At 37.0% G+C, this 25,000-nt stretch overlaps 1 protein-coding gene across 3 annotated transcripts in view; it reads right to left on the reverse strand.

Moving 5' to 3' along the window:
* LOC106871211 (uncharacterized) overlaps positions 1 to 25,000 on the reverse strand; it is a 166,859-nt gene that overhangs the window by 115,477 nt on the left and 26,382 nt on the right. The window contains exons 1-3 of one of the 3 annotated variants that reach the window (XM_014917557.3): positions 21,078 to 21,232; positions 15,195 to 15,246; positions 10,096 to 10,152 (exon numbers count right to left, since the gene is read on the reverse strand). In XM_014917557.3, the coding sequence (XP_014773043.2) occupies positions 10,096 to 10,152; positions 15,195 to 15,246; positions 21,078 to 21,107 (139 nt within the window). In that variant the 5' untranslated portion in view covers positions 21,108 to 21,232. Of the gene's footprint in view, positions 1 to 10,095; positions 10,153 to 15,194; positions 15,259 to 21,077; positions 21,233 to 25,000 lie in introns of those variants that run through there. The other 2 variants (XM_089360834.1, XM_014917558.3) reach the window with 2 other exon arrangements.

The raw sequence follows: 25,000 nt of genomic DNA on the forward strand, positions 1-25,000 counted from the left end.
AATACCAAATTTAAAGTTACAATATCAGTTTCCAGTTTATTTGCCTTCGTTTTATATTTTACAAGAATCCATATTGCTTATTGAGAAACATTATGCTTCTGTTACTAATTCAAATAGTTATCATAATATTCTTCTTTTTTTTTTCTGTTCCTAAGCAACCAAAGAAACCTGATATATGGATACATGTCTGTTAATCCAGTGGTGTCTTTTCATGTATATTTTATTTCAAAGACCACTCTCAAATGTAGAAATAAACTTCAATTCCAATTGGTAACTCGACTAATGATCTTAGAGAAAAGTTATAATGCAAGGAAACACATAATTGAATTCTGATTTTCATGCCCTACTTTATGGCAATACCAAGGCTGGTACCATAACATCAATACTGATAAAAAATAAATACGATAAAGACAGCTGTAATTTTTGTATGAAAATGAAAGTTTTGCTCACGATTTTGAGCTAGGAATGATATTAAAGCAAATATCTTTCCTTTCCATGTTTGAAACATTGGGGCAAAAAATCTATATTTGATTGGAAAAAATCTGGCATGCTTCAGAAGAATCCAGAGTTGAAATATAGAGAACACATTGATTTAACACTAGGCCCAAGGTGAAGGCACATGGCTCAGTGGTTATAGCATAGGGCTTGCAATCATGAGGCAGTGAGTTTGATTACCAGACTGGGCTGTGTGTTGTGTTCTTGAGCAAGACACTTTACTCCACATTGCTGCAGTTCACTCAACTGTAGAGACACGTTGCAACATCACTGGTACCACGCTATGGATAACATTGGTGACATGAAAGTGAGAGGCTGGTATGTATGGGTGACTGCTGGTCCATAAACAACTTTGCCTGTACTTGTGCCCCAAAGGGTAACTTAGTAGGTGCAACCCCATGGTCATTCATGACAGAAAGGGGTCCATAAAGATTGCACCTAAAAAGTTATTTTCTAAGGCACAAGGTTGTTTATAGACCAGCATTTACCCATGCATTTACTGGTAAAGTGTAAAGGGTAAAAAAACGCTTTGTCATGAATGACCATGAGATTGCACCTAGAAACTTACCCTCAGAGACACAAGCACAGGCAAGTTTGTTTATGGACCAGCAGTCAGCCATGCATTTACCCTTTGCCAGTAAATGCATTGGTGAATGTTGGTCCATAAACAACCTTGCTTGTACTTGTGCCTCAGAGGGCAAGTTTCTAGGTGCAATCCAATGGTCATTCATGACCGAGAGGGGTTTTTACCCTTTACCCTTGTAGGTGCAGTTACCTCCCCTGATGGTAGCTGTCTTAATAGCTCACCACTTGGTGGCACAGCATGTAACTCTGAGGTTCCAGCTCTTAGACCTTTCTCTTTGTAATCGCGACCGCAGCATGTGAGGATGTGACATCCTTAGCTCTTGCATGCAACACCTAATAGACAGTGAACAGCTATGACATAGGATACACAGAAGCTGAACATGGCCTTCCCCTCATAAATACCTTTCATGATTTATTCAACTTGTATATATTTGTGACCTGGAGTAAAAGCATTTAAAAGTTACAGCTTGATTCTGTGGATATCATTGTACAGTGTTCTTTCTTCAAATGACATCTATTCCACCTTTCTGAATGGAGTCGTTATTAGATGGTTTCACCACGTAAGACCACCACCATCTATAATGGTAGCCCCGACATTCTAGATCACAGTTCCATCTAAAATGGTGACCCCAACGTGATAGGCTACAATTTCATCTAAAATGGTGACCCGACTTAGAACACACATTCCTTTCCGTAGTCCAGAGCCAGCATTCATTTTACTTCAATGACCAACCGTTCTTTCTCATTTCATCTCTTCGCTACAGAAATATACCCCTTTCATCTTCTATTTTGTCTCCCACAAAATGACTTGTCTCCCACAAAACGACTTGTATATACAGAAATATACCCCCTTTCATCTTCTATTTTGTCTCCCACAAAATGATTTGTCTCCCACAAAATGACTTGTATATACAGAAATATACCCCTTTCATCTTCTATTTTGTCTCCCACAAAACGACTTGTATATACAGAAATATACCCCTTTCATCTTCTATTTTGTCTCCCACAAAACGACTTGTATATACAGAAATATACCCCTTTCATCTTCTATTTTGTCTCCCACAAAATGACTGTAGTGTACACTCAATGTGATCTGTTGTATAACTAACCATAGAAATAAAGCCTTTTTTTTTATTAGTCCCAGAAACAAATAATAAAGAGTAATGACGAGGTAGACATAACAGAATAAATTAGTAACTCTATCAGATAAAAAGAGAACTTTTAGTTGCCAAGGTTGTTTTTAAAACCTTTTTTGATCTAAAAAAGCCTGACCTCTGCCCTGACATACAAAACTGAGGATGCATACATTAAAATTTTGTAATTTATTTCATGTTGTTCCACTTTTGTTTCTCATAAATATTCAAAACTAACCCATAATTCCTAGCTTACAAAATAAGATATGATGTTGGCTTCATTTCCCTCAAATCCCATCCAACCACATTAGGCAAGTAGTTCTGCATACTTAAATTAAAAGTGTTGTTAAATAAACTAAACAGTACTTTTACTTTAGTAAACTAAACTACACTTTAACTTCAAGAAAATCTTTCCTCAATTTGTCTTCTTTCATGGTAATGTGGTAGGAAGTTTGCTTCTCAATCACATGGTTTCAAGTTCAATCCTACAGCATGACATCTAGAACAAGTGTTTTCTACTATAACCCTAGGCCAATCGAAGCCTTGTCAGTAGATTTGGTATATAGAAACTGAATAAATCTCATCAATGTGTATGTGTGTACGTGTGTGTGTGTGTGCGTGTGTGTGTGTGTGTTACCAGTCAGTATCTCCTGTGACACTTTACATTCTGGTTTCAAATCTCGATGATGTCACCTTTGCCTTTCATACTTTGGAGTTCGATAAAATAAAGTACATTTTTAGTGGTGGCAGCAGTGGTGACGATGATGATGATGATGACAAGAGAGAGAGAGAGAGAGAATAAAGACAGTTTCAAAGATTCTTACTGAGATTGAACATTACCAAGTATTTTATTTACAAAATTCATTAGAATAGAATTAATTAGAAGAAAAAAAAAATTAATATTCTAATTAGGCACGTAAAGTTAGTATAGATATCGATAGAATTAACTCCTTTATGTCACTGATATTTATCTCAATTAACCGTGGATAAATGAAAGACAAAGTTGACTGTAATTGAAACTGAACTAAGGAAAAATGAACCGTTAAAGTTGATGCCATATAAAATATTTTGTCTGGCTGAGACGATAATCAGAATAACGAGTGACCAACAAAACAAGGAAAAGAAAAACAACATTGAGATATTCTCAAAGACTTTAAATGACAATGTTATTTTGGTACATCAAAAGTTTAAAAGATTATGTCATTGAGCTGTTAGTCTGGTCAGAAATGATGAAGTTAATTTACTCAAGTAAGATGATATAATTATCGTTAAGCAGCAAAGAAACTACTCTCGAGGAAATAACTACAGCTGCAGAGACAGATCAAACATTGGTTTTTGTCTTTTAGGTTGTTGTTTACTTTTTTTGTTTTTTTTTTGTTTTTTTTGGTTAAATAAGTAATCTAAAAGTTTCAAGAAGTTAATGAGCAGAATAAACTAATTATGTGATGTAGTAACCAGCATTAAATTTAACATCATTGTGTAGGCACAGGCAAGAATTTTGTTTCCCAACCACATGGTTTCAGGTTCAATATCACTGCATAGCTCCTTGGACAAATGTTTTCTACTATAGCCTTGAGAATGGATTTTGTAGATGGAAACTGAAAGAAGCCTGTCAATATGTGTGTGTGTATCTGAGTGCGTGTATCTGTGTGTGTGTATCTGTTTGTGTGTGCATGCATGTGCGTGTATGTGTCTGAGTGTGAGTGTGTGAGCATGTGTGTGTGTGTGCATGCATGTGTATGTGTGTGCATGTGTATGTGTGTGCATGTGTATGTGTGTGCATGTGCATGTGCGTGCATGCACATGTATGTCTGTGTATGCACGCATGTGTGTATGTGTGTGCATGTGCATGTATGTGTGTGTATGCACATGTATGTGTGTGTGTGTGTATGTATGTATGTGTGCAAGCATGCATGTGTGCACATGTGTGCATGTTAGTGTCTTCTTACCTCGACATCAGACAATAGTTGTAAGCAAGCCTCACCATCATGCATTTCCAATCTTTCATAAAAACATGTCTCAACATGGAGAAATATCATCTTACTTAGAAACAAGCGAGGGTAGATGACAGGAAAGGCATCGGGCTGTAGTAAAATTTGCCTCAACAAATCATATCCAAGCTAAGCAAGCCAAGAGAAGTGAACATTAAAGCAACAAACACAATGACATGTGACTTATCTATCGTCAACATCCTTTCAATCTACATCAGTGCTCTGCAACCTTTTTCCACTTGAAGTACAAATATTTTTTTTTTAATTCAGCAGCACACCTGAACTAAAAACATAACTAAAAGTATAGGGGAAAAAATTATATTCAGGTTACACTGCGGCACACCAAGCATCATCTCATGGCACCCCAGTGTGCCATGGTATACCAGTTGCAGAGCCCTGATCTACACCATTCCTATTTGCAGAAATTACTTTCACTTTGCTACACAAACACACAAGTTCTTCTTTCAATTCAAGATTATCCAAAGATTTTCTAGTCGGTATGTCCGTGAAATTGAGAATATTGTATTTTTTTTGTATTTGTAAGTCATGGCATTGTTTAGAATCGTGGTCCCACATTCTTCATAACATTTCTCATCGCATAGTAACATGACATATTTTCTTTATTAGCTTTTATCATTTACTTATTTCAATTAAGAGACTGCAGCCATGCTGGGGCACCACCTTCAGGAATTTTTAGTCGAATGAATCAATTTCCAGTACTTTCTTTTTGCTTATTTTTAAAGCCTGGTACTTATTCTATTAGTTCTTTTGTTTTTTTTTTGGCAGAGTTTCTACAGCTGGATGCCCTTCCTAACGCATATGTATATATATATGTGTGTGTGTGTGTGTGTGTGTGTGTGTGTGTGTGTGTGTGTGTGTGTGTGTGTGTGTGTGTGTGTGTGTGTGTGTGTGTGAGTGTGTGTATGTATATATGTATATATGATGGGCTCCTTTCAGTTTCCATCTCCCAAATCCACTGATAAGCTTTTGGTTGGCCCGAGGCTGTAGTAGAGGACACTTGCCAAAGTGCTGTGCAGTGGGAGTGGACCCGGAACCTTCTTACCAGACAGCAACACCATGTCTGTTAACATAAGTAACATAGTTAGCTAGCGAGAAACATCAACACCTTTCTGAACTGAGCAGTGTAGCCAAAGTTACCCACTAAATAGTTAATAAGCACTAAAAGAAGCATAAGAGATGGTACTTAGTTTTGCTTTCTTGGTTTGAAACTGGAACATAACCTTCCTCCTAACATAGGACACCCAGTCTATTGCTGGTAACATGCCCAGTCAAGAGTGGGGGCATGCTCTGTTGCTGTGTATTGCTGCATTCACCATATGTTGGTATATTCCCAGGTCCCCCCAGGCAACCAGTCGAGCAGAGTCCCAGTCAGTGCCCATCTCCATAAGGTACTTCTTTATCTGCTGTGACTATGTGGCAAGTGGTCAACCAACATGAGCCATCAAAGTATTGGTCAGACTTTAAATCCATCACTTTCAGGTCAGTGGTCATCTTGACCCCTCATGTATGTCACACTTCTGTTTGAATACACTCAGTTGTTTCTACAAGTTTGCAAATTTGATTAATTTATTAAGGCAAGTACATCACCATCATCATTGCAAACTTGTAGAAACAACCAAGTATCCTCAAACAAAAAGTAGAGTGACATGTATTAGGGGTTAAGATAACTTGACTACTGATTATGGCCCCGAAAGTCATGAATTTAAAGCCTGACCAATACTTTACAATTGAACCATTCCATTTACAATAAATTTACATAATTACCCAAACCGTGCATGCATGGAAAGTTTTCAAATAAATAAATTAATGTACTTTATCCAATTGAAAATATTTCACAATATAGATTTACGATAACATACAGTATATTACTTAAAAGAACAATAAAAACGGTTTTGTTTAAAACGTCACATGCTCACCAAAGTTGAAAACAAAAATATGCCATGAAAATGAACACTAAATAGTTCCATTCTCTGGAGAACTAAATAATAATACATGTAAACAGAAATTTAGAGCTAACAATTTTTATTAACTGCTCCAAAAATTGAGAAGAAATATCATTTTATAAATTCATTTAACCCACATGCAGAAAGAAATGTGGTTTTAGATAGAAATAAAAGACAAGAAAGGAATTATATAATTAATAACTAAAAATTACAAATACAAAAAACACTTGAGAGTAAAATGGGTTTTTAAAGATTTAAGAATGCTAGTTAATTCAAAGAATTCAGAAAGCAGCTAATTCAATGAATTCTTAGATAATGTAGTTATATCCATAACATGCAAGGAATATACCTTATCAATTTAAAAGAAATTAAAATCAAAATTGGATCTGACAATGAGGTTATTATTATTATTATTATTGTTATTATTTTTATTGTCACTCGTTAGTAAGTTGGCACGTTCATTATGCTCAGCTCATTTGCCACTGCTCTCGCTTGGATCAAATTACCATGTGAGTTAGTGGTAAAGGCTTACAAGTCCAAAACATAGAGCTATTTAATGAGCATTAAATGAATTTCCAAGAAAATTTAATTTTGTAGACTATTTTATTTGTTAATCGTTAGTTTTGCTCCTGTTTCTCCAGCTAACTTTTATATTGGCAGCTTTGCTTGGATAACTATAACAGACTTTTAACATTATCTCTGTAGAATTCAGAGTCAGCACTGAAAGTTATGACATTTCGTAAACAAATACATCTATGAAAACAATGCAATCACAGGTAATGGGTGTACAAGCATATTTCAAAGTGTTGTTGCCCTTCCATCAGCACCACATCCAACTCAACAACAATCCACAAACACATTGCTTACAAACCCACTAGGTTTAGCAGTTTAACACAACTGACTAGAGCAATTTGCACATGAATCACATTCCTAGCAGCTGGTAGGTATATGCTATTTGCTGGCAAGACCACAACATTTCGTTTTGCAACCAAAATATACAATCAAGTCATAATGCAGGTTTACATGTCAATATTGTGTCTTACCATGTGCTTGAAGTTTGATATACTACTTTAAGTTAATCTTAATAGATATAATGGATTACTATGATATATCACAATTTCTGGTTTTAGTGTGTCTGTACCATATATTTTTGCACCTTATCTATAGCAATTAATTAGTCTAACATATCTGCATCATGTATTTATATTTACTTTACAATTTATATAAGGAGAGTGTTTAAGTGAATGTATATATTTGCTTATATAAAAAAATCACATACACAAACACACACACACACACATATTAAAATTGAATTATTGCATTCATATTTGATAAACCAAGTCAATTGTTATTTTTCATTTGGTTCACTCTGATCACACACAACCATTAATGGGGATGGCTTTAGTTTCCCTCTTTTTTCAGTAGCAGAACTGCTTGCCATTTATTCATCACATGTTTTATAAACTTTATCCCTGTTGGTACTACCTTGCTCATGAATAGCGTTTCAAGGATCCATGTGTTAGTGTTCTGGTAATCAATCCAAAGTGGAGGCGCAATGGCCCAGTGGTTAGGGCATCGGACTCGCGGTCATAGGATCGCGGTATCGATTCCCAGACCGGGCGTTGTGAGTGTTTATTGAGCGAAAACACCTAAAGCTCCATGAGGCTCCCGCAGGAGATGGTGGCGAACCCTGCTGTACTCTTCCTTCCACCACAACTTTCTCTCACTCTTACTTCCTGTTTTCTGTTGTGCCTGTAATTCAAAGGGTCAGCCTTGTCACACTGTGTCATGCTGAATATCCCCGAGAACTACATTAAGGGTACACATGTCTGTGGAGTGCTCAGCCACTTGCACGTTAATTTCACGAGCAGGCTGTTCCGTTGATCGGATCAACTGGAACCCTCGACGTCATAAGCGACGGAGTGCCAACAACAAATCAATCCAAACCATGGTCAGATCCTTAATTTCTTTCCAGCAGTCTTCAGTCATGGCTTTGTTGATAACTGCTCTTCATAACTATACGAGCCTTTGCAGCATCCCTTCTGCTTGTCTGGAAAGAGGTTGTTTCCTTCAAGGTGTCTGCCCATTCTCTGCAATATTACTGTCGCTAAGGTCTTAGTTTTGGCAGATTTGGGAATTAAGTTGGTTTTCTCTCCTGTGAGCCATTCAGATGTTGTCTCGGTCTCCATCAGCATCTCATTGAACTTCTCAATCAGCACCTTTATGTGTCCTTATTGCTGTCGCTGTTGTTTTTGTTGGTGTTGAGATAGTGAACTAGCAGAACCTTTAGCATGCTGGATGAAATGCTTAGCAGCATTTCATCCAGCTTTACGTTCTGAGTTCAAATTCTGCCAAGGTCAACTTTGCTTTTCATCCTTTCAGGGTCATTAAAATAAATACCAGTTGAACACTGGGATCAACATAATCAATTTACTCCTTTCCTGAAATTAAGAATATGTATGGTTCTGCTGTTAAGAAGTTAAGAAGTTTGAAGTTTGCTTTGCTATCACATGGTTCTGAGTTCAGTCCCGATGCACAGCAGCTTGGGCAAGTGTCTTCTATTCTACCTCCAGACCAATCGTTACCTTGTGATTGAATTTAGTAGAAGTCATGCAGAAGCCCAGTGTTTTTTTGTTTTCTTTTGGCAAGGGGTATATATGCCACTCCTCCTGCTGAAGAGGACTGGCCTGCAAGAGCCCCATGCCAGTGCCACATAAAAAAAAAACACCCAAGCTAGCACCATGTAAAAGAACACTTGTGCTGGTGCCGTGTAAAAAGCACTCAGCACACTTTGTAAAGCAGTTGGCATTAGGAAGGGCAGCCAGGTGTAGAAACCAAACCAAATCAGATTGGAACCTGGTGCAGCTTTCCTGCTTGCTAGCTCTGATCAAACCATCCAACCCATACCAACTTGGAAAACAGACGTTAAAGGATGATGATGATGATCACACATACACACACACACACACATATATATATCAGGTGCAGTCATGTGGTAAGAAAACAGCTTCCCAACCACAGGCTTCTGGATTCAATCCCACAGCATAACACTTTGGCCAAGCATCGTCTACTATAGCCTATGCTTGACCAAAGACTTGTAAGTATATTTGGTAGAGATACTGAAAGAAGCCTATCTTATGTGTGTGTGTGCACGTGCATGTGTGTATGCATGCATGTGTGTGCAAGTGTCTATACATGCATGTATGTGTGTATGTTATAACTTTGCCTCGACATCACGTGATAGCTGTAAACAAATGTTGCTATCATGCAAGTGGTGTCCTTCATTCATCTTCCATGAAAACATGTCAGGTGACGTCATGGGGAAATATTACCTTACTGGGAAACAGGTGAGGGTTGGTAACAGGAAAAGCTTCCTGCTGTAGAAAATAAAAGTGGTTTCCACTTCTATGATGTTTACATCCCTCACTTCCATATTTCTGCATTATTTCTATTCGAATAATTGGACCATTAAAATAAGTATTTCAATAGACTTTAACCCATTAGTGCCCAGGGTCAGTTTTTTAGGACCAGAAGTATAATCCATCATATTTCTGCAACACTTGTATCTTTCTGAGATATCTTTAGTTAGTCATCAAGTCATCAAGACTGGAGTGTCTTTTAAATATTGTAATTAAAATTTTTCTATATATTTAGTATCAGATAAATTTGTGTAAAAAAAATAGATTTTAGGTAATAATTTAAAGAAAAACAACTTGGGCACTAATGGGTTAATTTCTCATACAAAACTTTGAACTTCCATATCACATGAAAAACTGAGCTTTTGATTTTGCTTATTCAACCTTTAAATATACACCTTGAATGAAAGTACTTGTATCTTTTCTTTTCTTTCTACCTGATATATTATGATACTGAAAGTAAGAAACATTGACTGCCGCAACCAAACACTGAAATTTAGTTTTTACTTACTTTTAATCAGTTGATTTTCTCTTTCAATGCATTTCAGAAATTGTTCATTATCAAACTCTGAAAGACACGGACAATAATTATATAAGCATAGTCCATCCTCAAGAAAAGAAAAATATCAAACACAGTTAGTGTAGTAGTCTTAACAAAATAGCAATTACTCTTTACTCTCTCTTTTACTTGTTTCAGTCATTTGACTGTGGCCATGCTGGAGCACCGCCTTTAGTCGAGAAAATCGACCCCAGGACTTATTCTTTGTAAGCCTAGTACTTATTCTATCGGTCTCTTCTTGCCGAACCGCTAAGTTACGGGGACGTAAACACACCAGCATCGGTTGTCAAGCGATGGTGGGCGGGGACAAACACAGTCACACAAACACACATACATATAGATATATATATATATATATATATATATATATATATATATATATATATATATATATATATGAAAGAAGGTTTGAAAATGCACTTATTTTTTTTAAATATTTATTTACTTAACTGGTTTCACTTTTTTAGAAAAAGATTATCAAAAGTCTTTGAGAATAATAAAAAATGTTAAAAAACAGTTTGAGTATTAAAATGCATATATACATTCTTTGATGATAAAATATATTTAAAGTATAAAGCTTTGTATGAACCTTGTAGTGTTACATACTGATTGTCACACATTCTCTGATATTAAGGTGAAATTGTTAAAAACAGTGTATGAAAATACACATATGGAAAAATACATATACATATTCTTATACATATTCTTTGACAATCGAATAAAATTGAGGAGGAACTGACCTGGCCTTTTTCTCTTGTGTATATTGAGGGAATGTTTTACTGTTTTAAGAGACAGTATGACTGGCTAGCTGGGGTGGGAGGGAAGAAGAGTTAAAGAGGATTTTTTTATTTTTGGTTGGTCTGTGACAGTCTGTCATGGTTCACTGGTTTTTGGGACTGGTTTTGTGCATATCTCTATGTGTGTGTGTATATATATGTGTGTGTGTGTGTGTGTGTGCCGTTTTTATTGGTCCCAGAGTTTATTGTGGAACCTTCTGTTCACCTCCAATCACCCAAAACATACAAAGACAAACATTCCCGTCAACCTTGCGAGAAGAATTTGCACAATTGTCTCTAATTATAGAACTCGAAATAAAAGACTCGAAGAACTAAAGGCAATTCTCCTCGAAAGACATTACCCAGCATCATTAGTTGACAATGGAATAGAACGGGCCAAGACAATTGCTACCCATGACCTGCGAAAACCGAAACACATACACGGCACGTTAAATAGTCTCCCATATCTCTCAACACACAATCCTAGAAATGCAGAAGCTTACACAATAATATACAAAAACATCCCACTACTGAATCAAGACCCACCTCTAAAAAGAGTACTCGCAACCCATAAAATAATAAAAAGCAAAAGACAACCCAAATCCCTAAAAAACCTACTCACGAATGCAAAATTGCCCAACACAAGCCCACCACCTACTGTCAAAAAATGTGGTCGTTCCAACTGCAGGACTTGCATCCACCTCATGGAAGGAACAACATACAGATTCCAGTCGGGACACACTTTTGTCATAAAAAATAACTTCACCTGCGCATCAAAAAATTTACTTTATGCCATAAGGTGTGAAGGGTGCCACAAAGAATACATAGGGCAAACGAGCCTTACTCTCAGAGAAAGGATGACAGTCCACCGCCAACAATTGAGGGATCCCACCACAAGACAGATACCACTCAGTGGGCACTTAGATCTCTGTGCACAAAACAAGTCCCCCAAATTCCTAGTTTTCCCATTATACCAATGCTCAGACAACACCACTGACCAAACATGAATAAATAGGGAAAATAATCTTATTCAAAAATACAGACCACAGCTCAACATACTCTAACATAAGCCCCCTCCCCAGGTGCACGCCCAAAACAAAGACACACAGATACGCAAAATCACACACATCAATACAATGCAAACCTCCGACACGAACACACTTACACACATATATACACACACACACAATCACAATATCTCCACACCAGAGCACAAACCCACATACATTCCAAGAAAAAACACATGCATATATATACATACAATACAATTGTAGCAACCACAACCAACACCCATACACACATATGTAAACAGGTACATGCACACACCTACACACCACTCCGGCAACCACAAATCATATTCACACACGCATATTTGCATACATATGTACACACACATACAAACACCATACGCCTGTTCCCCAATAAAAATGTCACACACACACTCAAAAGAAAAACACACACAATACAATCCCAACAATCACAACAAACACTCACAAGCACACATGCACAGAAGCATGCACACACAATGACACACCTCCCCGACAAATACAAGCCACATAGACGCACAAACACACAAACACACGCACACGTATACACACATATACTGTACTAACAATACAAACAAAACTAATCACTCACAATTACAGCGCACACACACATGTACACATATACACCAGGAAACTACACAAACCATACACACATACACACACATACAAACGCATACCCAGTACCAACATACACGGAACACACATGCACACACATACACATCACCTGGATAAACCCAACGTACAAGGACACCTAATAAATACAACACACACATACATGCTCACACACACATGCACCCTCATGCACACACATACAGTTGCTCCCTCACACACACACGCACCACAATGACAACTCAAACACAAACATACTTAGAGACACACACAAACTCACATACACACATATAACACCCTCACCAACACACAACACAAATAGACATACGTACACATACAGACATACACATACATATGAACCATCACACACACATACGGTTGCTTACACACACACACACACACCACAATGGGTATTTAAAACAACACACTCACTCAGACACACACACACTCACATATACACACACTCCCACATTCACACAAAACACTCCCACGCGCACACACAGATGCACACATACATACACACACAGACGCACACATATGTACACACCCTCACACATACATACGGTTGCTCTCTCTCTCACACACACACACCACAAGGATGATTAAAACAACACATACATACTCAGAAAAATAGATATACGCACACTCTCACGCACACACACCTAACATCCCCACCGACACAAAAAACACACAAACACACATACACACGCACTCACGCACACACACGAACAAACACATATACACATACACACACATGCGCACACACAACACCCTAACAAATATTAATCACACACATACACACACACACAAACGTGCACACATATACACACACCATCCTACCGTAGATAAAAAACACACACATACTCATATACACATGCCACACACGCACACATACAGACATAGACATACACATACATATGAACCATCACACACATACGTTTGCTTACACACACACACACCACAAGGATATTTAAAACAACACACCCACTCAGACAGAGAGACACACACACACTCCCACACTCACACAAAACACTCCCACGCACACACACAGATGCACACATACATACACACACATACGCACACATACGTACACACCCTCACACATACATACGGTTGCTCTCACACACACACACACACACCACAAGGACAATCAAAACAACACATACACACTCAGACAAAGAGATATACCCACAGTCTCACTTACACACACCTAACATCCCCACCAACACAAAAAACACTCAAACACACACTCATATACACATTCAACAATAAACTCTGGGACCAATAAAAACAGCACACACACACACACACACACACACACACACACACACATATATACACACACACATAGAGATATGCACAAAACCAGTGAACCATGACAGACTGTCACAGACCAACCAAAAATAAAAAAATCCTCTTTAACTCTTCTTCCCTCCCACCCCAGCTAGCCAGTCATACTGTCTCTTAAGACAGTAAAACATTCCCTCAATATACACAAGAGAAAAAGGCCAGGTCAGTTCCTCTTCAATTTTATTCGATTGTCAAAGAATATGTATAAGAATATGTATATGTATTTTTCCATATGTGTATTTTCATACACTGTTTTTAACAATTTCACCTTAATATCAGAGAATGTGTGACAATCAGTATGTAACACTACAAGGTTCATACAAAGCTTTATACTTTAAATATATTTTATCATCAAAGAATGTATATATGCATTTTAATACTCAAACTGTTTTTTAACATTTTTTATTATTCTCAAAGACTTTTGATAATCTTTTTCTAAAAAAGTGAAACCGGTTAAGTAAATAAATATTTTAAAAAAATAAGTGCATTTTCAAACCTTCTTTCATATATATTTCCACTCGTACGGTATTCCACAACTTTACTTTATTATATATATATATATATATATATATATATATATATATATATATATATATATATATATATATATATATATAAGTCAGTAAATAGTGGGGTTGTGTTAAAGACAATATAATGTATGGGTATATTTATTTTTTTATATATTATTGTTTTATAAAGACAATATAATGTATGGGTATATTTATTTTTTTTATATATTATTGTTTTATATATTATTTTCTTCATTTTGTACTTTTTTGTACTTCTTTGTAAAAAAACATTTTCATTCTCCTTCTTCTTGATAATTTGCTTCATCGCAATGAAAACCGGTTAGAAAAAATCTTTATTAAATTATGCTTCCAGTTCAGCATTCTGGCTTTTTTTCATTTTCCTATATATATATATATATATATACATATATACGACGGGCTTCTTTCAGTTTCCGTCTACCAAATCCACTCACAAGGCTTTGGTCGGCCTGAGGCTATAGTAGAAGACACTTGCCCAAGGTGCTAGGCAGTGGGACTGAACCTGGAACCATGTGGTTGGTAAGCAAGCTACTTACCACACAGCCACTCCTGCTACACTTTACCTTTCATCCTTTCCGAGTTGATAAAATAAGTACCAGTTGAACACTGGGATCAATGCAACCGACTTATCCCTCCCCTGAAAATGCACACCTTGCACCAAAATTTGAAATCAGTATTTATTAAAATGTTAGTTAAAGTATGGGGAAAATATGACAACATACCATAATTTTGTATGAGTTGGTCTAACTCAGGAGAATCCGTCATGCTGCCAACCTGAAAAAGAAACTGTTTTACATTAAATGAATTAAATAAATTTTTAAATATTTTTACACATATACTGAGTTAGAATTTGGCATTTTCTGGTGTTTTATGCTTTGTTTCTTTCTGAATTTTTTATATGTAAAAATAGAAATTAATAACTTCATTTCCAGAGATTTCTCCTCCCCCACCTGGAGATGAGAATTGTTAATTCCTTCAAAGATATCCAAAGAACTTGCAACTATTAAGATATCATATGCCAGTATGAGTGTTGGCATATAACTAGATGACATGCTTTTCATTTTTCTTTTATCTTTCGCTGGTTTCAGTCATTAGACCGCTGCCATGCTGGACCACCACCTTGAATTTTTAGTCAAATAAAATGAATCACCTCAAGTACTTCTTTTGTAAGCCTAGTACTTATTCTGTCACTTTTGGTGAACTACTAAGTTAAGGGAATGAAAACATACCAACACCAGTTGCTGAGTGGTAGTGGGGGACAAGTACAGATGCACACACAAACACACACACACATATACAACTCACTTCTTTCACTTTCTGCCAAATCTACTTACAAGGATTTGGTCGGCTCAAGGCTATAATAGAAGACACTTGCCCAAGGTGCCACAGAGTAGGACTGAACCCAGAACACTGTGACTGGGAAGCAAACTTCTTACCACACAGCCACATCTGCACCTATACTTATTGATGTTTGCAAGGTAGATCTTATTCTAAAATAGGTATACATGTATGCATGTATGTGTGTATGACTGTATGTCAGTGCAGATATGACCCTAGATTCCTTATTGGATATTCTCATTTTTAGCTACAGAAATCTTTCTCATCGAAGACAAAACTAACAAGAATAGAATTGAGAGATCTTTTCAGACTGAGGAGGAATTCGGTCATTAGCCAAAGAGAAGATGAGATCAGCCCAACAGTATGAAAATTATATTAATTTCCTATTTAACAATATTTTAATATCTTCTTAAAATTTAGGTGTGGTTGTGTAGTAAGAAGCTTGCTTCTCAACCACATGGTTGGTGGTTCAGTCCCACTGTGCGACACCTTAGGCAATCATCTTCCACTATAGCCTCGGGCTGGCCAAGCCTTGTGAGTGGATATGACTGACGGGAACTGAAAGAAGCTCATTGTGTGTGTGTGTGTGTGTGTGTCTTTGTCTCTATGTTTGTCTCCCACCACCGCCTGACAACTGGTGTTGGTGTGTTTATGTCCCTGTAACTTAGCACTTCTTGCAAAAAAGACCAACAGAATAAATACCAGGCTTAAAAAGAAATAAGCACTAGGGTCGATTCATTTGACAAAAAATTCCTCGTGGTGCTCCAGCATGGCCATAGTCTAAATGACTGAAACAAGTAAAAGAGGAATAGTACTGGGCTGGTGCTGAGGGTAGATGATTGGAAGATTAGTTAGAGCATTGAGAAAATGTCTTGCAGTATTTATTCCAGTTTTTATATTCCAAGTCCAGATCCTTTCAAGGTCTTTTATCCCTCCAGGGTGTATAAAATAGTGTTATTATTTCATAGATAGGTGTAATTGTCTCAACTCTGTTCTCTTGAAAATTGTCAGCCTTGTACCTAAATTAGAATTTTTACCAGTTTACTTTGATTTAACATAGAAATAAATAGAAACAAATAGAAACAGGCTTAAAGTTGCTAAACTAGTAAAGGTAGGACAGAGGTCAACTTTGCCTTTCATCCTTTCGGGGGTCGATAAATTAGGTACCAGTTACGCACTGAGGTCAATGTAATCGACTTAATCCCTTTGTCTGTCCTTGTTTTTCCCCTGTATGTTTAGCCCCTTGTGGGCAATAAAAAAAAAAATAACTATATGACAAGCAAACATTATAGAACTTCAGTCAAACTGTTCGTACATTTTTATCAGACAAAAAAAATTAATTATGGATGTTTGCATTTAAACTTTTTAGTTTAGCATCATAACTGGTGATCCCCGCCAGTGCAGGTGCCACTTAAAAAGTACTCAGTCCACCTTGTAAAGTGGTTGGCATTTGGAAGGTCAGCCAGCTGTAAGAACCATGCTGAAACTTGACCATCCCCCACTGTGCGAGTGCCATGTAAAAAGCATTCAGCCCACTCTATGAAGTTGTTGGTGTTAAGAAGGGCATCCAGCCATAAAAACCTTGCCAAAACACATGGCCAGCTCCTGTCAAACCATCCAACCCATGCCAGCATGGAAGGAATACGTTATATGATGATGATGAGAAAATGAAGCTAAAAATAGTTGCATTGTATTACATGACTGCGTTATTAACATTCAGCTATAAAAGGTATATGCTTAATCCTATCAGATCAGCTTAACACATAGCAAACATGATTCTCTTAAGTATATCTAACTTTAACTTCACTTTTCCTAAGACCCAAAGTTTACAGCACAGCACACCATAATATAATATCACCAAGCAAACAAATGTCTATAAAACTTCACCCATTAATACAAAACTTCACCTGTTTAATGAACATAAGCCAATACTTATTTCTCAGAGTATAAAATTATTACAAAGAAATTAAGTCAAAAGAAAATTTAGCACACGACTAAATGAATTCTTCCTTCCCAGAAGTATGTGCATTCTTGATTCTTGTGAAATATATTTCCACTAGCTTGAGATAATGGTCATTTTCAACTAAACTACTAAACTTTGTAGATGGAAACTATTGAAGGTTGTTGTATATGTGAATGTGTGTGGGTGTATCTTTGTGTTTGTTCTCACTGACTTGAAACTGCTTGATCATGGTTGTTAGTTTGTTTACATTCTTGTAACATGGCAGTTCACCAAAAGAGACCAATAAAATAAGTATCAGACTTAAATAAGGAATGGCTGTGTGGTAAGTAGCTTGCTTACCAACCACATAGTTCCGGGTTCAGTCCCACTGCGTGCCATCTTGGGCAAATGTCTTCTACTATAGCCTCGGGCCGACCAAAGCCTTGTGAGTGGATTTGGTAGACAGAAACTGAAAGAAGCCCATCGTATATCTGTATATATATCTGTCTCTGAGTGGACTACACTCTCTGAGTGGTTGGCGTTAGGAAGGGCATCCAGCTGTAGAAACTCTGCCAAATCAGACTGGAGCCTGGTGTTGCCATCCGGTTTCACCAGTCCTCAGTCAAATCGTCCAACCCATGCTAGCATGGAAAGCGGATGTTAAACGATGATGATGATGATGATGATGATATATATATCTATGTGTGTGTTTATGTGTCTGTGTTTGTCCCCCTAGCATTGCTTGACAAACGATGCTGGTGTGTTTATGTCCCAGTCACTTAGTGGATCGGCAAAAGAGACCGATAGAATAAGTACTAGGCTTACAAAGAATAAGTCCCAGGATCGATTTGCTCGACTAAAGGCGGTGCTCCAGCATGGCCACAGTCAAATGTCTGAAACAAGTAAAAGAGTAAAAGAGTAAAAAAGTAATATATATATTGGGGTTATTTAGTTTGAGTAAACCTTTTAAGGCTGTGCTGTAATATGGCTGCTCTCCAATGACTAAAACCAGTAAAAGATAAACGATAAAATTGTGTCACATACTGGATTAAGTATGGCTGTGATCTTTATCTTTCTGGGTTTTGAATGGTGTCTATTTTCAGAATAATATATACAGTTGCTTGTTCCAGTTAATGATTCTTGGTAGATGTTGAAAGTGTTAATTTCAGTTAGCTAATTATCATGTTTTAGTTACATTGCTTGATCAAAATAATTGTGATGACTTGGCTATCATAATTCACAATCAATGGAGGGGAATGTGCTGCTCAAAAATGTTAATAATTTGTTATTAATAATAGTGTACTGTCTTCAGTAAAGGAAATCCTAGTTTTACAAATTGTTTTTCTCATGTGGTCTAGTGGTTAGGATGCAGTTTCCCATGTGGTCTAGTGGTTAGGATTCCTGGCTCAATTCCTGGCGTGGGAACTGGTTAACTTTGTATGCATGGGCATGGCTGAGTGGTTAGGAAGCTTGCTTCCCAGCTACATGGTTTCGGGTTCAGTCCCACCGTGTGGCACTTTGGGCAAGTGTCTTCTATAGCCCCGAGCCGACCAAAGCTTTGTGATTGAATTTGGTAGGCGGAAGTTACTGCCGTGTGTGTATATGTCTGTGTATGTGCTTGTGCCTCTCCGAAAGAGAGAGAGGGAAACGAAATATGATTAGCCTAATCCCATTATATCTAAGACAAGTTGATGGTGAATACAGAATAGCGACAAAAAAATCAAAGAAGAAAAAACGATTTCTATTAGAGAATAAACCAATTTGATTTGCAGTAAATAATTTCTGTTGTGAAAGAGTAATTACAAAATCATAGGGTCAAAGGTCATGACAAAATATTCTTCAACTAAAAAATCAGCAGATATTTTACTGAACATATTCTTTAAATTATCATGTGTGTGTGTGTGTGTGTGTGTACGTACGTAATCTTTTTAAAACCTCTATAAAAATATCGATGCTGTAGTTCATGTACGATTAAGGTCTCAAAGATGAAGTCCTGAAAAACAGCATTTATTTTCAGATGCACCATTGTCAAAGAACACTATTGCAGAACATATTATACCTGAAAACTTAAACTACCTTAAGAAAAATAAAATACATTCTTCTTTTTTTTTTTTTTTGCCTTTTCCATTGTCATTGATGAAAGCAGACATTATTGATGTGGTATATCTTTGCCTTTTTATACAAAATGCCCCTCTTTTTCTCCCAACTTGAGTATCCATGTACCTCCACTACAGCAAGACACTTGTTCCTGTCCCTCTTTCTTATTTTAACCCCTCATCACCTATCACGATCCCACCTTCCTCAATATTACTCCCCGTTCAATTGAGGGGTCTTTCTCTTGCAAGTAACTTAGTGACGTCCCTGGTGTTGATGCCACGTAAAGAGTACCCAGTATACTCAGTAAAGTGGTTGGCGTTAGGAAAGGCATCCAGCCGTAGAAACCACCACAAATCAGATAGTAAGAATACGCACACCACCCGTTTTCGGCGTAACCCTAATCCTAACCCTAACCTTAACCCTAAACCCTAGTTCAGTTCTTTAGCTTGTCAGATCTGTCAAATCATCCAACTCATGCCAGCATCATGGAAAACGAACGCTAAATAGTGATGATGATGGTGTATAATGAATGTGTGTGTGTGTGTGTATTCGTGGGTTACATCCGAGAAAACTAAGACTCAGTACACGAAATGCTGGCGAAGGTAAAGAATACGCACATCCAGTGTTAGGGGTTAGGATTAGGGTTTAGGGTTAAAGTTAGGGTTAGGATTAGGATTAGGGTTACGCCGAAAACGGGTGATGTGCGTATTTTTTACCTCCAGCCGAAATGCTTTAGTATTAAAACATTTGAACACTTGTTATTTATATCAAATATATACACACATGTATGTATATGTATGTGTATGCATGTATGTAAACATGTGTAGATGTATGTACGTATAAGTTTAGATGTATGCATGTATGTATGCATAAATGTATGTACGTATGTGTGTATGTACGTGTGTGTATGTATGTACGTGTGTGTGTGTATGTATGTATACATGCATGCATGTATGTATGTATGCATGCATGTATGTATGTATGTATGTATGTACGTGTGTATGTATGTATGTATGTACGTGTGTATGTACGTGTATATGTATGTATGTATGTACGTATGTATGTGTGTATGCATGTGTATATGTACGTGTGTGTGTGTGTGGAGCAACATGAGGATTTAAAGAGAAAATATCATACAATGGTTTACCGACATTAAACAAAAGATCGTCTATTGCCTATCATTTTGATCGAACGTATAACAGAGAAATAAACATCATAAAACACTCACAAAGTTTTTCTCTACACAAAGTTTTGACATCAAACAACAGAAACTGTTATCTTTTCCAAAATGTCCAATCCGTCAAAGCGATATCTATCGGGATATTTTGTTTATCGTGTTTTTAAATTTTAATAAAATTTCAAAATATCATTGTAGTTTATATCATGCTATCTTTCATAATATATTTTTGAGGATTAAAATAAAAAAGAAAGTTATAAAGGAAGTCGTCTGCATTAAAAAATACATATCTATAATATATACGGAAACAGCCGAATCTTTCCATTTTCGGCCATTTTGTTGTATATCTGCATATTGTAATATACAATACCGGATATTTATCCGGTTTCCAGAAATTCGGAATTTCCAAAACTCCGGAAATACCGTGCAATGTTTGTATTGGGAAAACAAATCCAGCTTTTGAAGTTGGTTAATATGCATACAGTGTGTTTAATATAGTTTATTCTTTATTTCGTAAAGTAGATTCATAAAATTGAACATATTCTGCTTTTGAATTATATTAATTTGTGCCTGTATCTGTAAAATAAAATCATGTTCTTCACTTTTCTTCGTTTAATTTTCATCCTATAAATATTATACTGTATACATGGTGCAGTATGATATATTTAAGAAGTTTAAGTCGATTAATAAATATCAAACAGACCCTGCTTTTGAAGAGTATTAATTCGAATCTCTTGAATACAATTTTGCTCTGTATTTTTCGTAGTTTATTATCTATTTTACATATATTTAGAATGTCTCCCGAAAACCGAGACACTTCGTGTCTTAAGCTTGCCAGACAATTTATCCGGATCTGTATATAAAATTTTGGCTCTTTACGTTTTGAGTTCAAATTTCGCTGCAGTCATCTTTACCTTTCATCCATTCAAAAATCCATGAAATAGAAAGTATCGATTAACCTCTTTCCCTCAAAACTGGTGACATTGCGCCTAAATCAGAAACCATTATGATTAAATAGACGTCTATGCCGTTTCACGGCCTACTAGAAATTACACCCAATTCACCGTTATTTAAAATTAGGTAGGGACACACTGGATAACGTAGTCCTACATAGCTCCCACCACCAAAGGCGGGATAGTCACGGTTGAAATGTCTTCAAATATACGCTTGCTTAATCAGAAATAATCTGGGGGTAAACAACAACACATAAAATATTGACAGTGTAGTGAAAGAGCGTCGGATGTGTTTTGTATTATTTGCTTCAGCTCTCTACACTTTGAATTCGAATCCTGGCAAGGTCAATTTTGCCTTCGGGGTCGATAAATAAAGTAACAGCCAAGTACCAATTTAATCGACAAGCCCCAGCTCCTGCCCCAAAATTTCAGGCTTTATGCCTATAGTAGAAAGGATAATAATTATTATTATTAAGGCAGCGAGCTGGTAGTATCGTTAGCACGCTGGGCGAAATGTTCAGCGGCATTTCGTTCGTCTTTATGTTCTGAGCTCAAATTCCGCCGAGGTCGATAAATTAAGTATCAGTCAAATACTAGTGTAAAAAGTATGATATAAGTGATAGTTTGTCATAGAGACTTTAGTCTCTCTCTATCACCTTTCAACAGCATTGTATATGAAGAGACATTAGAACAATTAACAACATATTAAAAAGGTTTTATTTATGACTATGATGCTTGGTTTCACAATTCCTGTCATTCTGCTTAGCAGACGCTGATTAAGTTGTAGTTTGGTATTGGAAGGTTAAGGGCTTCCTTGATGCCTACCAGAGAAGCAAGTTGCTATCACCATCGAAGGCATCGAGGTGAAGAGTGCTTCGTTGAGGAGCGGGGAGTTGTCACGTAGAAGGTCTGTCGCTCAACTCTTAAGAAAGTGAAACTCACTCTTTAAGTACCAGTTTTACTACGCATGCACACTCGAGGGGCTTCCGGTGGTGAAGTCCCTTGCGCATGCGCAGAATAGTACTTGCTCAATGGCAGCTATAATTTCGCGCCACTACATGGGAATAAAGTCTCCCTTGATTTTGCTACGGAATCTGGCATACCATTGTATTACGTGTTGCGTATTCACTCGTGAAAATAATACAAGAAACAAACATTAGAATAACAGCGAGACTTAATTCATCCGCTAAATAATACAGTAGACAAAATAAACACATCACGGATTCTGGTGATTGTACAGTTCATCTATCGTTTGGATAATTCAGCTCTGGCCGTCGTTAGTTACAAGTGCTTCGTTCTAACAGCAGGGAAGTATCATGACTCGCCTTCGTGAAAATCTCTCACCCCTCTATCACAGTTGTTTTGTTAACGCACCATATAGGCAGAGGTAGGCTCCAGTATAGATTCAGATTAGTTGTTGTAGAATGTATCCTCGATCCAATCCCGCGCAATACTTGACCAATCAAAGTACAGGATTCAACCAATGTTCCAAGCTCAAATGATAAGTCAGACGACCAATCATTACAGATTAACGTGTGAGCCTATAAAAAGCTAGTCGACTCCAATATGCTATTATAGAAATTGGTCTCGTTATTATTGAAAGGTAAAATTGACGTCGGCGGTCCTGGGCCAAAATTTGAAACCTGTATAATACTTACAGCTATAATTTACCGAATGATAAAATAAACGTGACGCAGGATCATGCCAGCATTAATTGGGTTCAGTTGGAGAACAGAAAAGGTGTATGAGCTTATGTTTGAGAAAATAGATTATGTATGATCCTGCTTTACCAATTATTGAGTTGGGGAGAAAAAAAACTGAACTGAATTTTATCATCTGCCCGTCGAGGGAAGGTATATTCGATGTAATGGTAGAAATAAATATTTCCTTAAAACTTCATGCTTTGTTCATCTTTCATCCGTTACATTTATTTCTATGTTGTGTAACAAGTTTGATTTCCTGAATCCATAACCTTATTGTTTACGAATGTGGAACGCTGACTTACAAAACAGTCACCTTGTATTTCTACATGACTTTTAATCTATCATCTGTATTATGTTTATTCAATAGTGCATTACAGCCCCCAGTCTGGCTCTCAGAAAACCTTACGCGTGAGTAATTTACAAATAAGTCAAATGAGTGTGTACATGAATACATTTGTATTGGGTTGGTGCATAATTAATGCATCTTTTTTCAACAAATTTTATTCAACAAAAACAATAACATGCAAAAAACATCTTTAAATGATTATTCTAGAGTATATTCACCATCAACTTCAATTACTGCTTCCTATTTGCTTGGCAGATGGTCAGACCGTCATTTAAAGATGTTTTTGTTAAATATTGTTAGTGTTCTTGATGAATAAAATTTGCAATAATTGTGCACCAACCCAATCTAGACATATGTATTTTTCATACACACATACGCGCGCGCACCCACATACATATATAGTACACGTACTCATATATAAACATAGATGTATATATAAATATATATATATATATGTAGTGAAACCACCTCTCTCGGTTATTTATTTACAAATACGAACGTAGCGGGTAACATCTATCTCGCTCACGCCTTGGACCCTGCTGTGTCCATCACCCTGATTGACTCTTATTTGCGCGGCATTTGTCTCCAGTTCTGTTTCGCGCCAGGGTGCATACCGACCAATCGTGGCCATCTAATAAGGTCACGTGAGAGAGTGCTTTTCTGATGCTTCTGGAGCCTCTTTGTACCTATAAATAGCCTGTTTTATTCACACCAGTTTGTCGCGGCTTCTGATCTTCTAAGGTCTGGTCGTTGACCACGTAACACCAACCAGCCAGTTTCCAGCGACGACATCAACACCATCGTTCAACTGTTTACTACAAGCTTCGTCGCCAACGTCAACACGACGTCTCTACGTACACAAGCTACCAACAGCAACCAAACAGCGCCCGCACAGGTTCACTCAATACTGTTGTGAAATATCTTCACCAAGGTTAACAGAACTCAACCTGCGAAGACCATCTGTATCAAGTA

This window comes from Octopus bimaculoides, chromosome 12 (assembly GCF_046866305.1).
Source record: "Octopus bimaculoides isolate indiv1 chromosome 12, ASM4686630v1, whole genome shotgun sequence".
NCBI lineage: Eukaryota > Metazoa > Mollusca > Cephalopoda > Octopoda > Octopodidae > Octopus > Octopus bimaculoides.